This window comes from Condylura cristata, unplaced genomic scaffold (genome assembly GCF_000260355.1).
Source record: "Condylura cristata isolate star-nosed mole 26May11 unplaced genomic scaffold, ConCri1.0 scaffold00024, whole genome shotgun sequence".
Lineage (NCBI taxonomy): Eukaryota > Metazoa > Chordata > Mammalia > Eulipotyphla > Talpidae > Condylura > Condylura cristata.
This window is the reverse complement of record NW_004567125.1, coordinates 27099715-27115275: the sequence shown is the minus strand read 5'-3', so window position 1 is coordinate 27115275 and position 15561 is coordinate 27099715. Positions and strand designations below refer to the sequence as shown.

Below are 15561 nucleotides of genomic sequence, written 5' to 3'. Positions count from 1 at the left end.
TTTTGGCCCAACTTTTTGGCTGCATGAAAGTACAATTTACCATTGGTTTTCAGAAGTCAGCAAGCATTGAAATGATCTGGAAGGTTGGGGCAAACACAGATGACTGGGTGGCAATTCCAGCATTTCTAAGGGGGGGGGAAGGGTACAGTGTGTGTGTGTATGTGTGTGTGAGAGAGAAAGAGAGAGAGCGTACATATGCCTGTATGTATAGGGATTTATTTATTTATTTATGCATACAGAACTGGGGTGCAGGCCAGAGGTGCAGGGATAGTGAGAGGATTCACCAGACACAGAGTGGGGAGCAGAACAGGCAGATCATCGAAGTACACTGCTGAGGGGAGCAGGGGCGGGTCAGGAGAGGTCTGCCACGGGCCAGCGGGATTCGAACTCATGCTAAAGTGGCTTTAGCTTCTCAGTGCTGTGCTTTAACCCGCTGCGCCACCAGGGAGGGCCCAGGATTTCCACTTTTTTATTTCTGACAAGTTTCCCAGTGATGCTAGAGAACGCTTCCTTCTTGGACTTGGGGGCCTGCAAAGCAAAGGGACACTGAACTCCAGGCATGGGATGTGAATAGGAAGGCTCTAGCTCAGAAAGTTTTCCAGTCACTGGGGAAACCGTTCCACATTTCCCCAAGTTATTTCTCAGCTGTTCTAAACGAATGAAATAAGAAGCCAAAGTCCGGGAAGAGGATTGGGAAGTCCTTGCGGAACCAGCATTCACCTCAGAGTTCCCAGGAGAGGCGAGGGCGGGAGACGGCCTGGGCGGCCCAGGGATCGCTGAGGTCGCCGGCCAGAGGAGGCGCCTCAGAAGGCGGCGCCTCTAGTAGGAAGAAGTTTGCGCTTTAATAGCCGAACGCGTTCCTGGTCGCATCAACTTCTGGAGCTATCGGCGGGCGCCCACTGAGCTGTCAGCCCCGTTCCCAGTCGCCGGGCCCAGCATACGCCTTCCCGCGCCATGGGCGGCTCGGCCTCCAGCCAGCTGGACGAGGGCAAGTGCGCCTACATCCGAGGTACGCCCGCCCGCAGGCGCTGCTGAGCGCCCGGACCTAGGGCCAGGTTGTCCGCCGACCTTGTACCCTGAGGTGCGCACAAAAGGTGGCTGTTCCGCTCCCGGGTCGCCCAGCTTGGCTCTCAGTGGTCCGCACTCGGGGCTCCAGGGCGAATTGCGCCGCCATCCGTCACGGTCGGGCCCAGAGCGCAGCGGGTGCGGGTGCGCTGGCTACCGGGATTGCTCTAGAGATGCCCCGCTGGGGGTCTGGAGAAGCAGGTGCAGGCGCGAGCGGGGACGACTCCCTTTGCTGTGCTCTTCCAGCCTGGGCACCTGGTTTGCCCTCCTGTCCTTAGCGCCCAACTCGAGTTCCTTCTGAACTTGCCAGGGGGGTGTTCTGCTCTTCTGGAGATTTCTCTGGGGGATTCCTGGTTTCTAAAGTAAAATTTCCCTTCTGGTAATGCCGGCGTGGTTTGCACACAGCGGTGTCGCCCCCAGCTTCAGCTGATCTCAGTACTATCACACTGGGGTGATTTCAGCAGAAGCATGAAGGACAATATCATTGTTCCCAAGTTGTGTGGTTTTCTTCCCTCTCCGGAAAGAGGGAAAGCAAAAGAGGGACCACTGGCATATGTTGTAACAGTTGCTATAGTTATTCATAGGGGAGACATCCATTTTTGGGGAGACTTCCAGAGATGTAGTGACTCAGTGAAGAGTGTGAGGCAGGAGAAAACAAAACAAAACAAAACAAAACAAAAAAAACAAAGCAAACTGAAACTGCATGAAATGACACTATCTCCTGTGTATAACTAACCTTCCTCTCTTCCCTCTCCCAGCCCCCAATTTACCAACTAACCACTATCTAGCAGTTAGTTATCTTGTCAATTTAGTGTTTTTGTGGCTTCAGAAATACCTTCGAAGTTAGATATTAGACGTTGGATTTTATCTAAAATCTGTGAAGAAATGGTTAAGCTCTTCCTGATACCTCTTTCTGGCTCTCTCAACCTTTTCCTAGGAGGAAAGCATTTATGTGGTGTCTTTGTGCCATATTTCTCTTCAGTCACCACAAGATTTAAAGTCATTTTAAAAGGTATCAAATCAGGGTCCTAGAGAGCAATGTAATTGATTTTCCAGATTCCTGCTGTCTTGCTTTGGGAGGTAGAGGATCATCAACAAGCTTCACTGTCAGAGAGAAAAGCTAGGCCAAATCTCCCTTTGCTTTTGTTTATTAAAAATGGGGACAAAATGGATGAGATTTACATTAGTAAAAGTTATAGGCTGCTTTTGCCTTACAAATTTGGCTGTGTGCTTGTGATCACCAGTGTGTAGGGGAATGAAAGAACCATGGAGTAGGACAATTTAGCAATTAGCACATTCATGTTTATGATGTTAATTGTATAAGACTTATGTTTATGGTGTTAATTTTGTAAGACTTTATGTGAATGAAAATCTTAGAAACACCTAAAGTGGAAGCATGTCTCTAGTAACCGTTGGAAATCCAGCAGGTGAGCAATTGTTGAAGAAGACTTTGTGGTGGTGACAGTTCTTGCTCCTGATGCAAGCTTTGTCCCTTTGTGGTAAGAAAATGTGCCATCTTTTTCATTGTGCAATAATAGCAGATGTGTAGAAGTCATTGCATCCTGCAGTTTTGTTAGTTTTCTCTCCTTGTTCTGTCAGGGAGGATACTTTCAAAGTCTGTCATGGTAGAGGAAAGACAAAAGTTAAAGTTAGGATACCTCTAGAGAAAACAAGACTTTGTGGGAATACTACTCTTTCCAAAGAGAGAAAAGAACATTGGAACAAATGCATGGTGCTGTGAACTGTTGGCATATGAGAGAAAGCAGTGCATGGGACTGTGACTGCCTGGATAGGTTTGAAGCTGCGGCTCCCGGAATAAAGCTATAACCGGATCATCACTATTCTACCCATCCTTTAGCCAATAACTCTTCTCAAGCTTGGATTTAATTGTAAGCATAACAACTGAAAAAGTGATGGCCAAATTTAAATACAGTTTTATGGCTTGTTTCACATAAAATAGCTACCAGTGAAATATTATACATTAGAAAACTGCTGCAGCCTAGACTACTTCTTTCTCATAAGAAAAAACTTTCTTTTAAGCTTGATAAAGTTTGCTGACATGTGGAGAATAACTAATCACTATATTTGGAGTGAATTTTGTTAAGTTAATCCTGTGTGTTTTATAAGCAGCAACATTGCTAGTGTGCTGAGGGCTGAATCAGCATTTGCTTTTAGACAAATCATTAATGGCTTGCTGTTTGGCTTGTTTGCCTCAAATTTGTGTATTAATAATGATCTTTGTCACAGGGATGTTTTGAAAGTATATTATTTCATAGGCTTTACTAAATGTCTAGGTAAGGGCTATCAGTGGCAGGCGTCACTTCATTTTTTAAAAAAGACTTATGTATTTATGCATACAAGAACTGGGGTGCAGGCCAGAGGTTTGGGGGGGTGACAGGATGTACCAGAGACAGAGTAGGGAGCAGAACAGTCCGATCCACAGAAATATACTGCTGAGGGGAGCAGCGGGTGAAACAAGGAGAGGTCTGCTGTGCGATGTTGTCGGTCACCTCCCTGGCTGGGGATCAAACTTGCAGTGACTGTGGATAGCTTCACAGTGCTGCATTTAACCCTTTGAGCTACCAGGGAGGCCCCTTAAGGAGTCACTTCACTTGTAAAGATAGTTTTGAAAATTACTGCTACTCATGTTTCTTACAATGGAATTCATTTTTAGGATTATTTCTACAAGTCTCTTAGTGATGTTTCCATTAATAAATGAAATCGAGACCAGTTTGTAATCACATAGGCAGTGGCAACTGTTAACTTTCAGTGATGCTCTTAGTTCTGACCTGCAAGGTCTTCCTTTTAAAGAGAAAGAATATTCATATAATATTGGCCTTATGGCCAACTTTGGACACTTTTTGTCTTTCATGTTTTCTTGCTGAACTTTGGATATGCTTACAAGTGGGCTATAATGTGAGGAAACACTGCTTTCACATGTAAGCAATATATTTACCTCATTTTTAAAGTTATGATTGAATTATCAGTGGATCAAAAGAAAACAAACCTTAAAAATCTTCCCAGAGGTCCTATGCAGAGTCAGAAAAGAAAGTGGAAATTCAGTATTGCAACTGAGAACTGTAGGGTCCACAGGGACAGAGGGCAGTTTTGATGGCACCTCAAGGCCTAGTAGCAGCAAATGACAATTAAGAAAATTGTTCTTTTCCTAGACTGACTGGTGGTAACACTCACCTGGTAAAGAACCCAGTGGTTTTCTCTGAAATGCTTATCCATGAGCAGATGCTTGTAGAGTCAGACATCAGTTCAGTGTATACATAATATGTATTTCAGGCCTTTCCTGGTGGCGCAGTGGGTTAAAGCACAGCACTAAGAAGCTAAAGCCACTTCAGCATGAGTTTGATCCCTGGCCCTGGAGGTGACCCACATGGCACGGCAGACCTTTCCTAACCCGCCCACTGCTCCCCTCAGCAGTGTACTTTGTCAGTTGGCCTGTTCTGCTCCCCACTCTGTCTCTGGTGAAGCTTCTCACCACCCCTACGGCTCTGGCCTGTACCCCAGTTCTGTATGCATAAATAAATAAATCTTTAACAAAATAAATCTTTAAAAAATGTGTTTCTCTCAGGGGAATTTCCTCTTATATATGCTTTAAGCGTGCAACTTAGGTGACTGTACCTGAAATCTGTGCTGATAACAGTGTGTGTGGCATGAACCCTATACAGATAGGGAGGGGGCACCTGTCTCCGGCCCATTTGGTTTAGGTGGGTAGCACTAGTCTTTGGGGCTAAGTTGTTGGTGGGAGATGGCTTTAGGACTGATCTGATTTATCTGGACAGTTATGGCAAGGTTATCATAGAGTCCTTTTTCATGACAGAGTCCCAGTTTTGTTTGGGATTCAACCGCTTCCACATTGCCCGGGGTTCCAGAGACGTAGCCCCCTATGGCCTCTCAGGGATGGGTGCTGATTGCTCCCAGGGCTTCATAGTAATGTGTTCTCCTTGCCAGTGGTTACAGGAGACATGTGATGCTCAAAGGGAAGTTGGCTGCTGCTTTAAGAAAGCTTTCTTTCCTTTTTAAAAAGAGGCAAAGGGGAGAGCTAAAAGCTTCTTGTCCTTTTGGAATTTTTGCATCCTAATGCCTCACCTGGAATATCTGTTTTTATCTTGATGAGCAGTAAGGAAGCTAGTATAAAGATAGAACCAACACTTGGAAGTGTCCAGGGGTGGTTGTCTCAGAAAAGAGGAGCTCTGCCCATCTTAGGTCTACTGGTGTATTACTGTCACTCGCTGGATTAATTGGAGTCCCCGTACACCTTGTTGATCACCTGAATAGCCTATCCCTGGGCACTTGTTAAGCGAATTGCTAAATACTCTTTGAGTTAGGGTATAGAAACTATCTTTCTCTTCTGCTTTTAAAAATAACAGGATCCTGGGCCCTCCTTGGTGGCACAGTGGGTTTAAAGCACAGCACTAAGAAGCTAAAGCCACTTCAGCATGAGTTCGATCCCTGCCCCTGAGGTGACCCACATACTGTGGCAGACCTCTCCTGACCCGCCCGCTGCTCCCCTCAGCAGTGTACTTCGTCAGTCGGCCTGTTCTGCTCCCCACTCTGTCTCTGGTGAAGCCTCTCACCACCCCTGCACCTCTGGCCTGTGCCCCAGTTTTGTATGCATAAATAAATAAATCTTTAAAAAAAAACAAAAAACAGGATGTTTCTCAGTCTTTGCAGTGAGATGGGGTCATGTAACTGAGTTCTGGCTAGTGGGCCAAGGTAGAAATATTGTATGCTATTTCCAGAAAATGACCTTAAGGGAAAGGTGGTGCTCTTCTTTGCCCTGTTCTCTACTGCTGGCTCAACCATCTTGGACTTTGTGATATCCTTTCAAGAAAGAGTTCACCCAGAGTAGAGTTAAGTAAACAAAAGGAACCTGAGGAATTCATGTAATAAAACCTCCATTTTAGCCAGTTTATAGCCCTATTACAACATTTATTTCTGGACCTTAATGAAAGAGAAATAAGCTCTTATCTAAGCAAGTTTTGTCTGTGGTATTACTGCTATTCACAGACAAACCTTATTTAGCCAAGTTAATGCAACTGCTTTCTGTTACTTGTGACATCCTAACCAGTACAGTAAGTGCCTCATTGGGTCCCATTTAAGAAAAATTAATCCAAGCAAAGTAAGAAGTGAGTAAAGGTGATATCATTAGCATTTGTCTCAAGTCCAAATTTGTAGAAATGGGTGGACATTCCTGTGAGACACTGCAGTGCCCCACGTGGTCACAGAGGAGTGGGAGACAGATGGAGAGAACCTAATGTCAATAGCACACAAACATATTGGTCACATTATTTTTTGATGAAAAATTTTTCTTCACACATGCCAAACCACTAGCGAAACTAGTAGGAGTTTTGAATTAGGAAAATTCCAGATTGTATATTGGATACTTCTGGTGGCAGTAATTACTTTCTACTACCTTTGGTCTTTGAGAATGGAAGCCAAAGCTTTGATACAGTGGGCTCTTTAAGAAGCCCCTAGTCTAATTTTACAAAGCCATAGAAGACTTGAATGGAGAGTTCCTTAGATTCATAAAAAATAAAGACACTAGACTGAGACAAATTAACATTTTCTCTTGTACTTGTGGAAGAAACTCCTGTTAGGTCCTAATTCATGCTTGGATGAATCCTACAGAGTCACAGAATAGTCTTGATGAAACACTTCTCTTTTTTTGTGGATATTGAGTTAAGAGGATCACATTATCACAGGGGCTTTAGTAGTAATGACTTTTAAGAGGACAATAGTGATTTTTTTAATACTTAAAAACATTTTATTTATTTTTTTAGTGGACTGCTGAGCTGATTGTAGTTTAACTCTATTGGAATTTGGGGAAGGACTTAGCTTAGTTCTAGGTAGAAATGGTAACAGCAGGAGCTCAACTCATAGCAATTGTTACTAATTCAATTAAAATAAACGTACTGTGAATGTTTTATAAAATATGCAGTGTGAATTATGGCAGTGAATTTTTTTTTAAAGATTTATTTATTTATCTGGTCTGGGGTGCAGAACGGAGGTGCGGGCGGTGAGAGGCTTCACCAGAGACAGAGTGGGGAGCAGAAAAGGCAGATCGACGAAGTACACTGCTGAGGGGAGCAGCGGGCGGGTCAGGAGAGGTCTGCCAGCCATGTGGTCACCTCCGGGGCAGGCGGGAATCCAACTCATGCGGAAGTGGCTTTGACTTCTTAGTGCTGTGCTTTAACCCGCTGCGCCACTAGGGAGGGCCTATGGCAGTGAATTTTAGTCTCCTAATCAGAATGTTTAATTGTTTTTATTCGTAAAGCTAGGAAACACCATTCTAAGAAGAAAGGAACATCTAACAGTTTTCATTGTGAAATGGAAGAAGTGAAATTAGAAGTGAAGATAAAAGAATAATGGAAAGAAAGAGAAAAGAATAAAAGAGGACAGATCACCTGCTACAGTCTATTTAAAGCACTTTAGTAAATATAGGACAGAAAAGATGAAATAATAAATAGTTACAAACTAAAACACACACATACACACCCCAAACAAAACCCCAAATGCCGTAGAGATTTTCTCCTTTAAACTGGAAAATTCATTTTGAAGAGTCAAGTAATTTTCTGCCAATAAGAAAATGTAAGCCAGCTTATAAAAATGCCTCCTTTTTTTGGTTACCGAATCTTTTTCACACTTAGAGGAGGAAAGGTTTAGAGATATGAAAACATTTAATGCAGTTTAACAAATCACAAAGTCTAGAATCCAAAGAAATTTATTTTTCTAAGCTTGCTGTTGTTTGAATATTGATGTTTGTAGGATTAGAATAAATTAATAGTTTTTATTAGGAGCCCAGAGGTGATTTTTAACAAAGTCTGTATCTGAAGGAATTTGGAAAAAGCATGCATGTCTCCATGCCAAACCATATGGATGTTTTTCCTTTTTCTTTGCCTTTGAAACATTTTCTTATTTAAAAATAATACTTAGGTTTAGAAAACCACACAAAATAAATGCATAGCTTAGTGAATTGTTATAAGGCAAATATCCTTATGCAGAACCATCATCCAGGTCAGGAAATAGAAAACTTCACTAGCGATCCTGGGTCTCCATTCTCCATCCCAGTCCTAGACTCCTTTGTCTGTCCCCAAAGAGCCATGGTCTTCAGTTATATATTGACACCTAACAAAGCACCACAGAGGACATAGGATCTTTAAACATCTTTTTATTTGCCCCCAATTCTGTTATCTACCCTGGGTTGAACCGCTTATATTTCTTGTTGGTCAAGTCAAGGCTTTCAAGAGTGCAAAAACTTCTAGAAACTTCTTATGTGTTAGGCTTGGATTGGCACAGCATTATTCTGCCACATTCTACTGGTTAAGTCTCAGGGAGAGCCCAGATTCAGGACCACAAGTATTTCTGAATACCATGATATGTGGTCCATTAGGCAAGACTACAGTGACAAGTAAGCACACCAACTAAGCCTAGACTTTATGGTAATAATGTCCTTATAGTTCCTGCGATTTTATCACCTAACAATGTATTTTGAAATGTTATAGATTATTCTGGTCCAGTTAAAATATCCCTTTTAAACTACTTTTGGTCTATAGGTTTCCTATACATTTCTGTCCTTCGCTTGCAAATTTTCTGTTGAAGGATCTGTGTGCCTTGGGTTAATACTGAGTGCATCTTTAACTTCTATGTCCCAGACTGCTGTCCTGAAGCCCTTGGTATTTGCTGTGATATTGGTGCTGTAACACTAATACTCTAACACCAGAGCTATAATACCTCCAAACATGCATATTTCCCATCAAGTAGAAATATAGAAGGGAAAAATAGAAAAATAGAAGAGACAATATTTAAAAAATTTGAAGTCAACTAAATATTTCTAAATATGACTTACTGAAGTTCCAAAATAGACAAGAAAATAAATGGAAGAGAATTACCAAAGAAATAGACAAGGTCATTTTCTAGAATGTGTCTTTGAATTTATAGAATGTATACAAGGCCATTTTCTAGATCATGTGTCTTTTAATTTATAAAGCCAAATAATTTCTGGAGCTTATTCAGAGCTGTAGAAGCACACTTTCCCATTATTAAAGGTAGGAAGATCTTGTGATGTATAAGACCTTACTGGTTGTTCAGAGTATTGAGCAGAAATTAGCCCTAGACTTCAAGACTGCTCTGATCCTGCTCTAATAAAAATGCAGAAGCAAACCTCAGAAGAATCAAATTGATCCTAAGTAATTTAACTGCATGTCTGAACAAAGTCCAACATTCTTTATAGGAATACAATCAAATGACCAAATGTACACTTAACAAAAAATGCAAAAGACCCAGCACCCAATAAAAAAATCACTAGGTGAATGAAGAAGCAGGAAAATATCTATAACTTGGAGAAAAAAAATCCGTCAGTGGAAACAGATTTAGGAATTCAGACATGATGAAATTAGCAGACAACGATGTTAAGACAGTTTTTATAAATATGTTCCATATGTTAAAGCAAAGGAACACACACACAAGATAAGGAGAGGAATGGAAGATAGGAAACATACATTTTGCCTTTAGTCTTTAGGAAAGAGAGTATGACTTCTGTGTTTTTGAAGTTTAGTGGAATAGCTAGGGAAAGTAAGTCTGTCCTAGCTGCTATTAATGCTAAACTGGTCTTAGAGGGGAGCAGAGTCTAACTGTACCAGGAGCTACTGCCAGGGGACTAGCCTGGAGCCAGGGTGGGATCAACTTGGAAAGGAAGGGAAATTGTGAATGTTATTTCAGAAAGGACAGTGTCTCTGCTCTTATGGAGGCTCATCCAGGGCCAGAGACAATTTTTGTGATTAGCTCAAAAGAATTTAGAGGTTTTTCTTAATGTGGATTGAAGGTGTTTGTTTAAAAAATGATTTCCTATGTAAGTCGTGCTGAGTGAGTTAGAGCAATATGTCTGAATAACTGCTTAAACAAGATAGACACAGGCTTGGAATTAGAATAAAGATCAGTTTTATTAGCAACCACAGAGAATGTGTAATATTTGGAGTATAAATATTTAAAATGGTTTCATTGGAGAGGAGGATTAAATCAGCCCCATTAATTGAAATGTACTGTTTAAACTTAAAGTAAATAAGAATTTTAGAACATGACTAAGACTTGTGCACATCAGCTGGGATGTCAGTTCTTAGCCAAAAAATAACAAGTTCTGATCTGAGGAATAGTAACAATCACATCGATAGTCACGAACATTTATTGAGTGCCTCTTATGTGCCAGGCAGGTAAATGTCTCAGAGAAAAGATAACAGGATAGCTAATGTTCTTCCAGAGATTACAGGTATTGTTCTAGAATAGCCTTTTCGTTATTAACTGGAAAAGAATGTCAACTTGATAGAATTTGAAAAGCGACATAACCATGTCAGCAACTTAAATGAACTAAATCAGTAATTTATCCTTTCATATAAGCTAAGACATTTGTAAGACTTTTGACTCCATGTCTTAATTCTCAATGATTTGACTTCTTTTGAAGTGAACATTTTCAGTGGATGAGCTGATAGATTATAAATAACTTAATCTAGAAATTAAAATTCATGCTAACAAAACATGATGTGGAACTTAGAAACCAATTTAAATTATTTTTAAATAAAGTGGTGCCTTTAGGCAGCTTCATTATAAAAGAAAATATTTATGTTTGGGAAGTAAGACACAAAAGACTCATAAATGGAGCTTTCAGATTTGAAAAAACGGCACGATCATCTCCTGAGTACGTGCAGAACCTGAAGATGGATTCTCTATAGATTTTGAATCTGTCAACTGGCTGCCTTCAATTTCTCATATGTAAAATGGAGACAGCAGTATTGCCCAGAGATATTAAAGGAGGTTTGGAATGAAAGTAATATAATGCTTGGATTTCCCCATCCTACTATTATGCTAATCAATTTGTTTTTACTGTCAGTAATGGCATCAGGCCTTCCCAGAGTAAATAATTGGCTTTCAGACTCTGCCAAATAATACCTACCTCACACATTTGTTCTGTACTCTAATTAATGTTTCAGTGTTTAAACACAATGCCTCTATAGAAGCAATGGCATTATAATTTGTTGGGCCACTCTAGTATTGTAATTAGTACTAATTAAATTCTTTTCGACAGCTTGTTGTATTTACAAATTACTGCATCTAAGGTATCCTGCTTTATATATTCATTATGAAAGAGTCAGCCACAATGGTTTAAATAAAAGCCTTTGAACAACTATTTTCAAGATTTTACACACACCCCCGCCTGCAAACCAATGGAGGGAAATACCTTTCTAGTATTGTCCCAGAATGAATGAGGCAAAGTATAAGCATCTGTGTGGGATTTATTAGGACAGCAGCCCAGGAGACAGATTCCAGAAGCCCTTGTATGGTTCCTGAGTTGCCTGGAATGAGTTGCTTACATTCACATAAAAAAGCTGTGTCTTCCTACTGTGGTCTACTATGAAAATCAAGGTTAGAAGTCTATTAAAGTCTGACCGATGGCCTACTCTATAGGTTTATCTAGAAGCCAGTCTAGGTCCAACTGGTGCAATAACAGGCAAATCAGTCAAAATGTCAGTTGAGCAGTATTCGGTCACATTTCAATCCTGGGTGATCTGTGAAGGTCTGGCTTTGTTTTGATTTCTTCTTGGAAGTAGGTGTTTCTCAATAGCTGGTATCTTTCTCTGCAAAAATGGGGTTTATTGTGCTGCTCCAGAAGATGCTTGGGTATACCGGCAACTTCTTGATTCTGTTTTAGTTTTACCCAGACTCGGTGACTCCATTTTGCACGCTTCTCTTTTTTTCTTCTCAAAAAACATTTTGTGTCACTAGGAACAGTTATGGGGGAGGCAGTTGTAATACCCCCCACCCCCATCCTGTGTGTGCCAGGATCTTGCACATACTGGCTAACCAGAGTAGAAGCTGGCATCCCTTCTTAACGCACTGTTCAGTGACACCACATTGGCATACAATCAACTTGGTGAGTTTCTTTTTTCTTCTCCTTTTTTTCCAGACCCATGTAGTCACACATCACTGCTTGGTGCACTGCTTTTCAGTGCTTGGGATGGTCTCAGTGGTAACCAGTTGGCAGTGACTTCAAACCAGGTTTAGTCAGTATGAGCTGGCTGCTGAACCGAACACTCCCTAACTCAGTGACTAGATTTAATAACCCCTTACATTCCCTCACTGCTTAATGAGGGGGGAAAGGCATTGTTACATGCTTGCCATTGCAAGAGTGTCATAAAGTATACTTCCTAAATCTGGATGGTATAGAAAATTTCAAATAAATGCGAAGCATTCAAAATGATTTCTGTGATCAGTATCTGTCCCCTTTTCAGAAAAGTGAAGAAAATAAAACGAATTCACAGGGCAGATAAATCCTTGTGAAATATTCAACATGATTGCTACTTGCAGCTTTCTTGATTCAACAACATACTGATTGTGGGCAGGACCTTCCAGTTCAGGTAGTAGCTCCATCACTCACTAGCTGGTATCTTTCTCTGCAAAATGGGGTTTATTGCACTTCTCAGAAGATGCTTGTAAGGATTTGTTGTGCTATCCTTGCAGAAAACCTTGCAAAGTATTGTTATAAAACAGCTTGGCTTTGGTAGGTGATTCATGAACCAGGCATCATCCCATCTAACAAGTAGAATGGATCTGCAAGAAGATCAAAATGTAAGAATGGAAGAATGGAAAGTTTTTAGAGTCAGAAATCAGAAAGAAGGGGGAACAAGGCTAATGGCAAAAGAAAAGAAAGAATATGTCTTGCAAAACCACTTTACCTCAGGGTTGGGGCGGTCTTGTCATGCAGATTACTTCATTAGCTATGAACAGAAAACCTTAGGTTGATTAATTTAGAATTCTACTTTGGGAGATGTTGAAACTGCCAATTAAGGTAGATACTAACTCTTGTTGGGTCTGGTATGACTTTGCAACAGTTGCTTCTTCTTCTTTTTTAAACAGTACTTTTTTTTAATGAGATTTATTTACTTATGCATACAGAACTAGGGCACAGGCCAGAGGCACAGGAGCAGTGAGAGGACTCACAGAGACAGTACTTAAGTCTCTCCAAAGAATCTTACTTTGAATTTATAAAATGTCCTGGGACTCATCTGTTCCTTCCAATGAGGCATTCATTGCCTAACTTTCATTCTCTTCATCAATGACAATGTGCTGTACATGGTGAATTGAAATGAGCAAGACACATTTCACTGCTCTTAAGGACTTCATCATGGAGGTGGTGGTGGGGAGTAGTGAAGTAAACAATAATGTAGTAATAAGTATTATGAAGAAACGTAAGAACAGGAAGAGACAAGAAAGTGATAGGCACCAGTAACTCAACTAGGGGTCAGGAAGTCCTCTTTGATATTTGAATGAAGAGACAGTGTGGGACATAGAAATACTGGGCAGGTGCATCCAGGCAGAGGAAACTTTAAAAGCTCTGAGTTTGGAAAGGAGTTTGTCTTAGGACTGCACAAGGCCAGTGTGGCTAGAGAGGAACGAGCAATGTGCTCGTGCAAGAGGGGGAAAGGAGACTTGTAGGACTTTGCAAGGACTTGGGGTTTTATTGTATATGAGAGGAGAAACCAGGGGGAGTTTTGAGCAGAGGAGCACTATCATCTGATTTTTCTGACTGAAGAGACTCTAAGAGAAACAAGGGAGGAAACCAGAGGTTAATTAGGAAGTGAGAGTTATAATCCAGGTGAGGGCTGACTTGGAGATAGTGAGAAGTGAATTGGTTTGGGAGTATATTTTTGTGGGCAAGACTGACAGAATTTGCTCATGAGGTCTGTGGGACAGTTGGGGGCAAAGTAGTAACCAAAAAAGACTCCAGGGTTTTCATCCTGAGAAATGGAGAATGGAGTTGCCACTTATTGATAACAAGGAAGACTGAGGAACAAAGATCATACTTGAAGATGAATATGAAGAGTTCATTTTGGATGCACTGAGTTTGAAAGCCAAGTAGAGCTATCAGATATGCAGGGGATAAGCAACGATACAACTGTGTAATAACAGTTGCTGTTTGTGAGGATAGTGAACTGCCAGGTGCAATGTTAAGAATGCTATATTTGGGCCCTCCCTGGTGGCACAACAGGTTAAAGCGCAGCACTATGAAGCTGTCCACAGCCAATGCACCACAAATTTGACCCCAGCCAGGCAGGTGACCCTCATGGTGCAGCAGACCTATCCTGACCCATCCGCTGCTCCTTCAGCAGTGTATTTTAGTAGACCTGCCTGTTCTGCTCCCCACTCTGACTCTGGTGAACCCTCTCACCCCCTGTACTGCTGGCTTGTACCCTTGTTCTTGTATGCATTTTAAATAAATAAATCTTTAAACAATGCTATATTTTCTAATAATCAGTAAATAGGTATTATTATCATAGTCATTTTACAGATGATGAGGCTGAAACCTAGAGAGATCAAGTCTAGGACTCCGATCACTCGTCTAATAGTGGATGGAGAACATCCCGAGGTCAAAGTGCAGATCTTACACACAATCACTTAAGAGCCAGTGTGGGGAGGTAGCTGGACATCCCGATAACTGATTTGAGTTCTTGTTCCAGATGGAATTTTCTTATCCATTGTCTTTAGCTCTTTTTGTCTTAATTCCCACATACACCTTGAAGCTTGTTGAATCCATCAGAAATATCATTTATTATTTAAAAGCAGAAAGCTGCTGATGACATATATTTATAATCTATTTTACTTTTGAAGGCTACAAATAATTTTTAGTGCCAACTACTATAATTCAGGAGCACAGAAAGAACTGTCATCTGATAAAATTATTGTTTCCAAAGGAAATAAGCTTGGATGCTGAGTTATGTCCATTATGTCCTCTTTTATAGCTAAATTAGGTGTTGGGCCATGAATTTTCATTTCCAGCATCTGAAAGCAGCTTCTTTGTGATGCTGCTGGCCCAGTGAAGTTTTTCCATCTATATATCATGATAGCCTTTATATGAACAAGCAGAAATAAGATCGTGATTGTTCTCATTTGCATAAGCATCTCCTTGACAGCTCATCGAATATATTGTTCTTGGGCACATTTCACGGTCGGCTGAAGGCATGTATAATCATCTCTAGCAATTCTTCTTCGTACCTAGCTTAATGACCCCTGTTCCATATCAAGAGAATGATGGAGTGAGAAGGCAGTGTGTCCAGGGCCTGACTGCTTAAGATTGTGGAGTAAATTAACAGTGGGGAATAAATTACATGAGCTGTTCCTCATTTTTCAGTTGCCTTTTACTAACTTCATCTCAACTAGGCTAAACATTCTGGATGGTCCGGAAAAAAATTATGCCTCTTTGACCAACAAGCTCAGGTTTTTGCACTCATAGGTGCTCAATCATGAGATTATTCATTATTTTTGTCTGAAAACTTTTTTTTCTATCTTTTTAAATCTGGGGTAACTTTAATTTTCCCTTAAATTAAGCCTCAAGGAAGAAGCTTCTTCTGCCCTAATAGATGGGGCTTGGGCTTAAGGTGAATGGGATCCTCACCTTTGTAACCCCCCTTTTTTTTTTAAAGATTTATTTATTCA

General features: G+C 40.9%; 1 protein-coding gene across 1 annotated transcript in view; it reads left to right on the top strand.

The window, feature by feature from the left end:
- The first annotated feature begins 938 nt into the window (after positions 1-938).
- FAM129A (family with sequence similarity 129, member A) overlaps positions 939-15561 on the top strand; it is a 147606-nt gene continuing 132983 nt past the window's right edge. Inside the window, exon 1 of the mRNA XM_004688152.2 lies at positions 939-1009. Coding sequence (XP_004688209.1) covers positions 955-1009 — 55 coding nt within the window. The 5' untranslated portion in view covers positions 939-954. The remainder of the gene's footprint in view (positions 1010-15561) is intronic.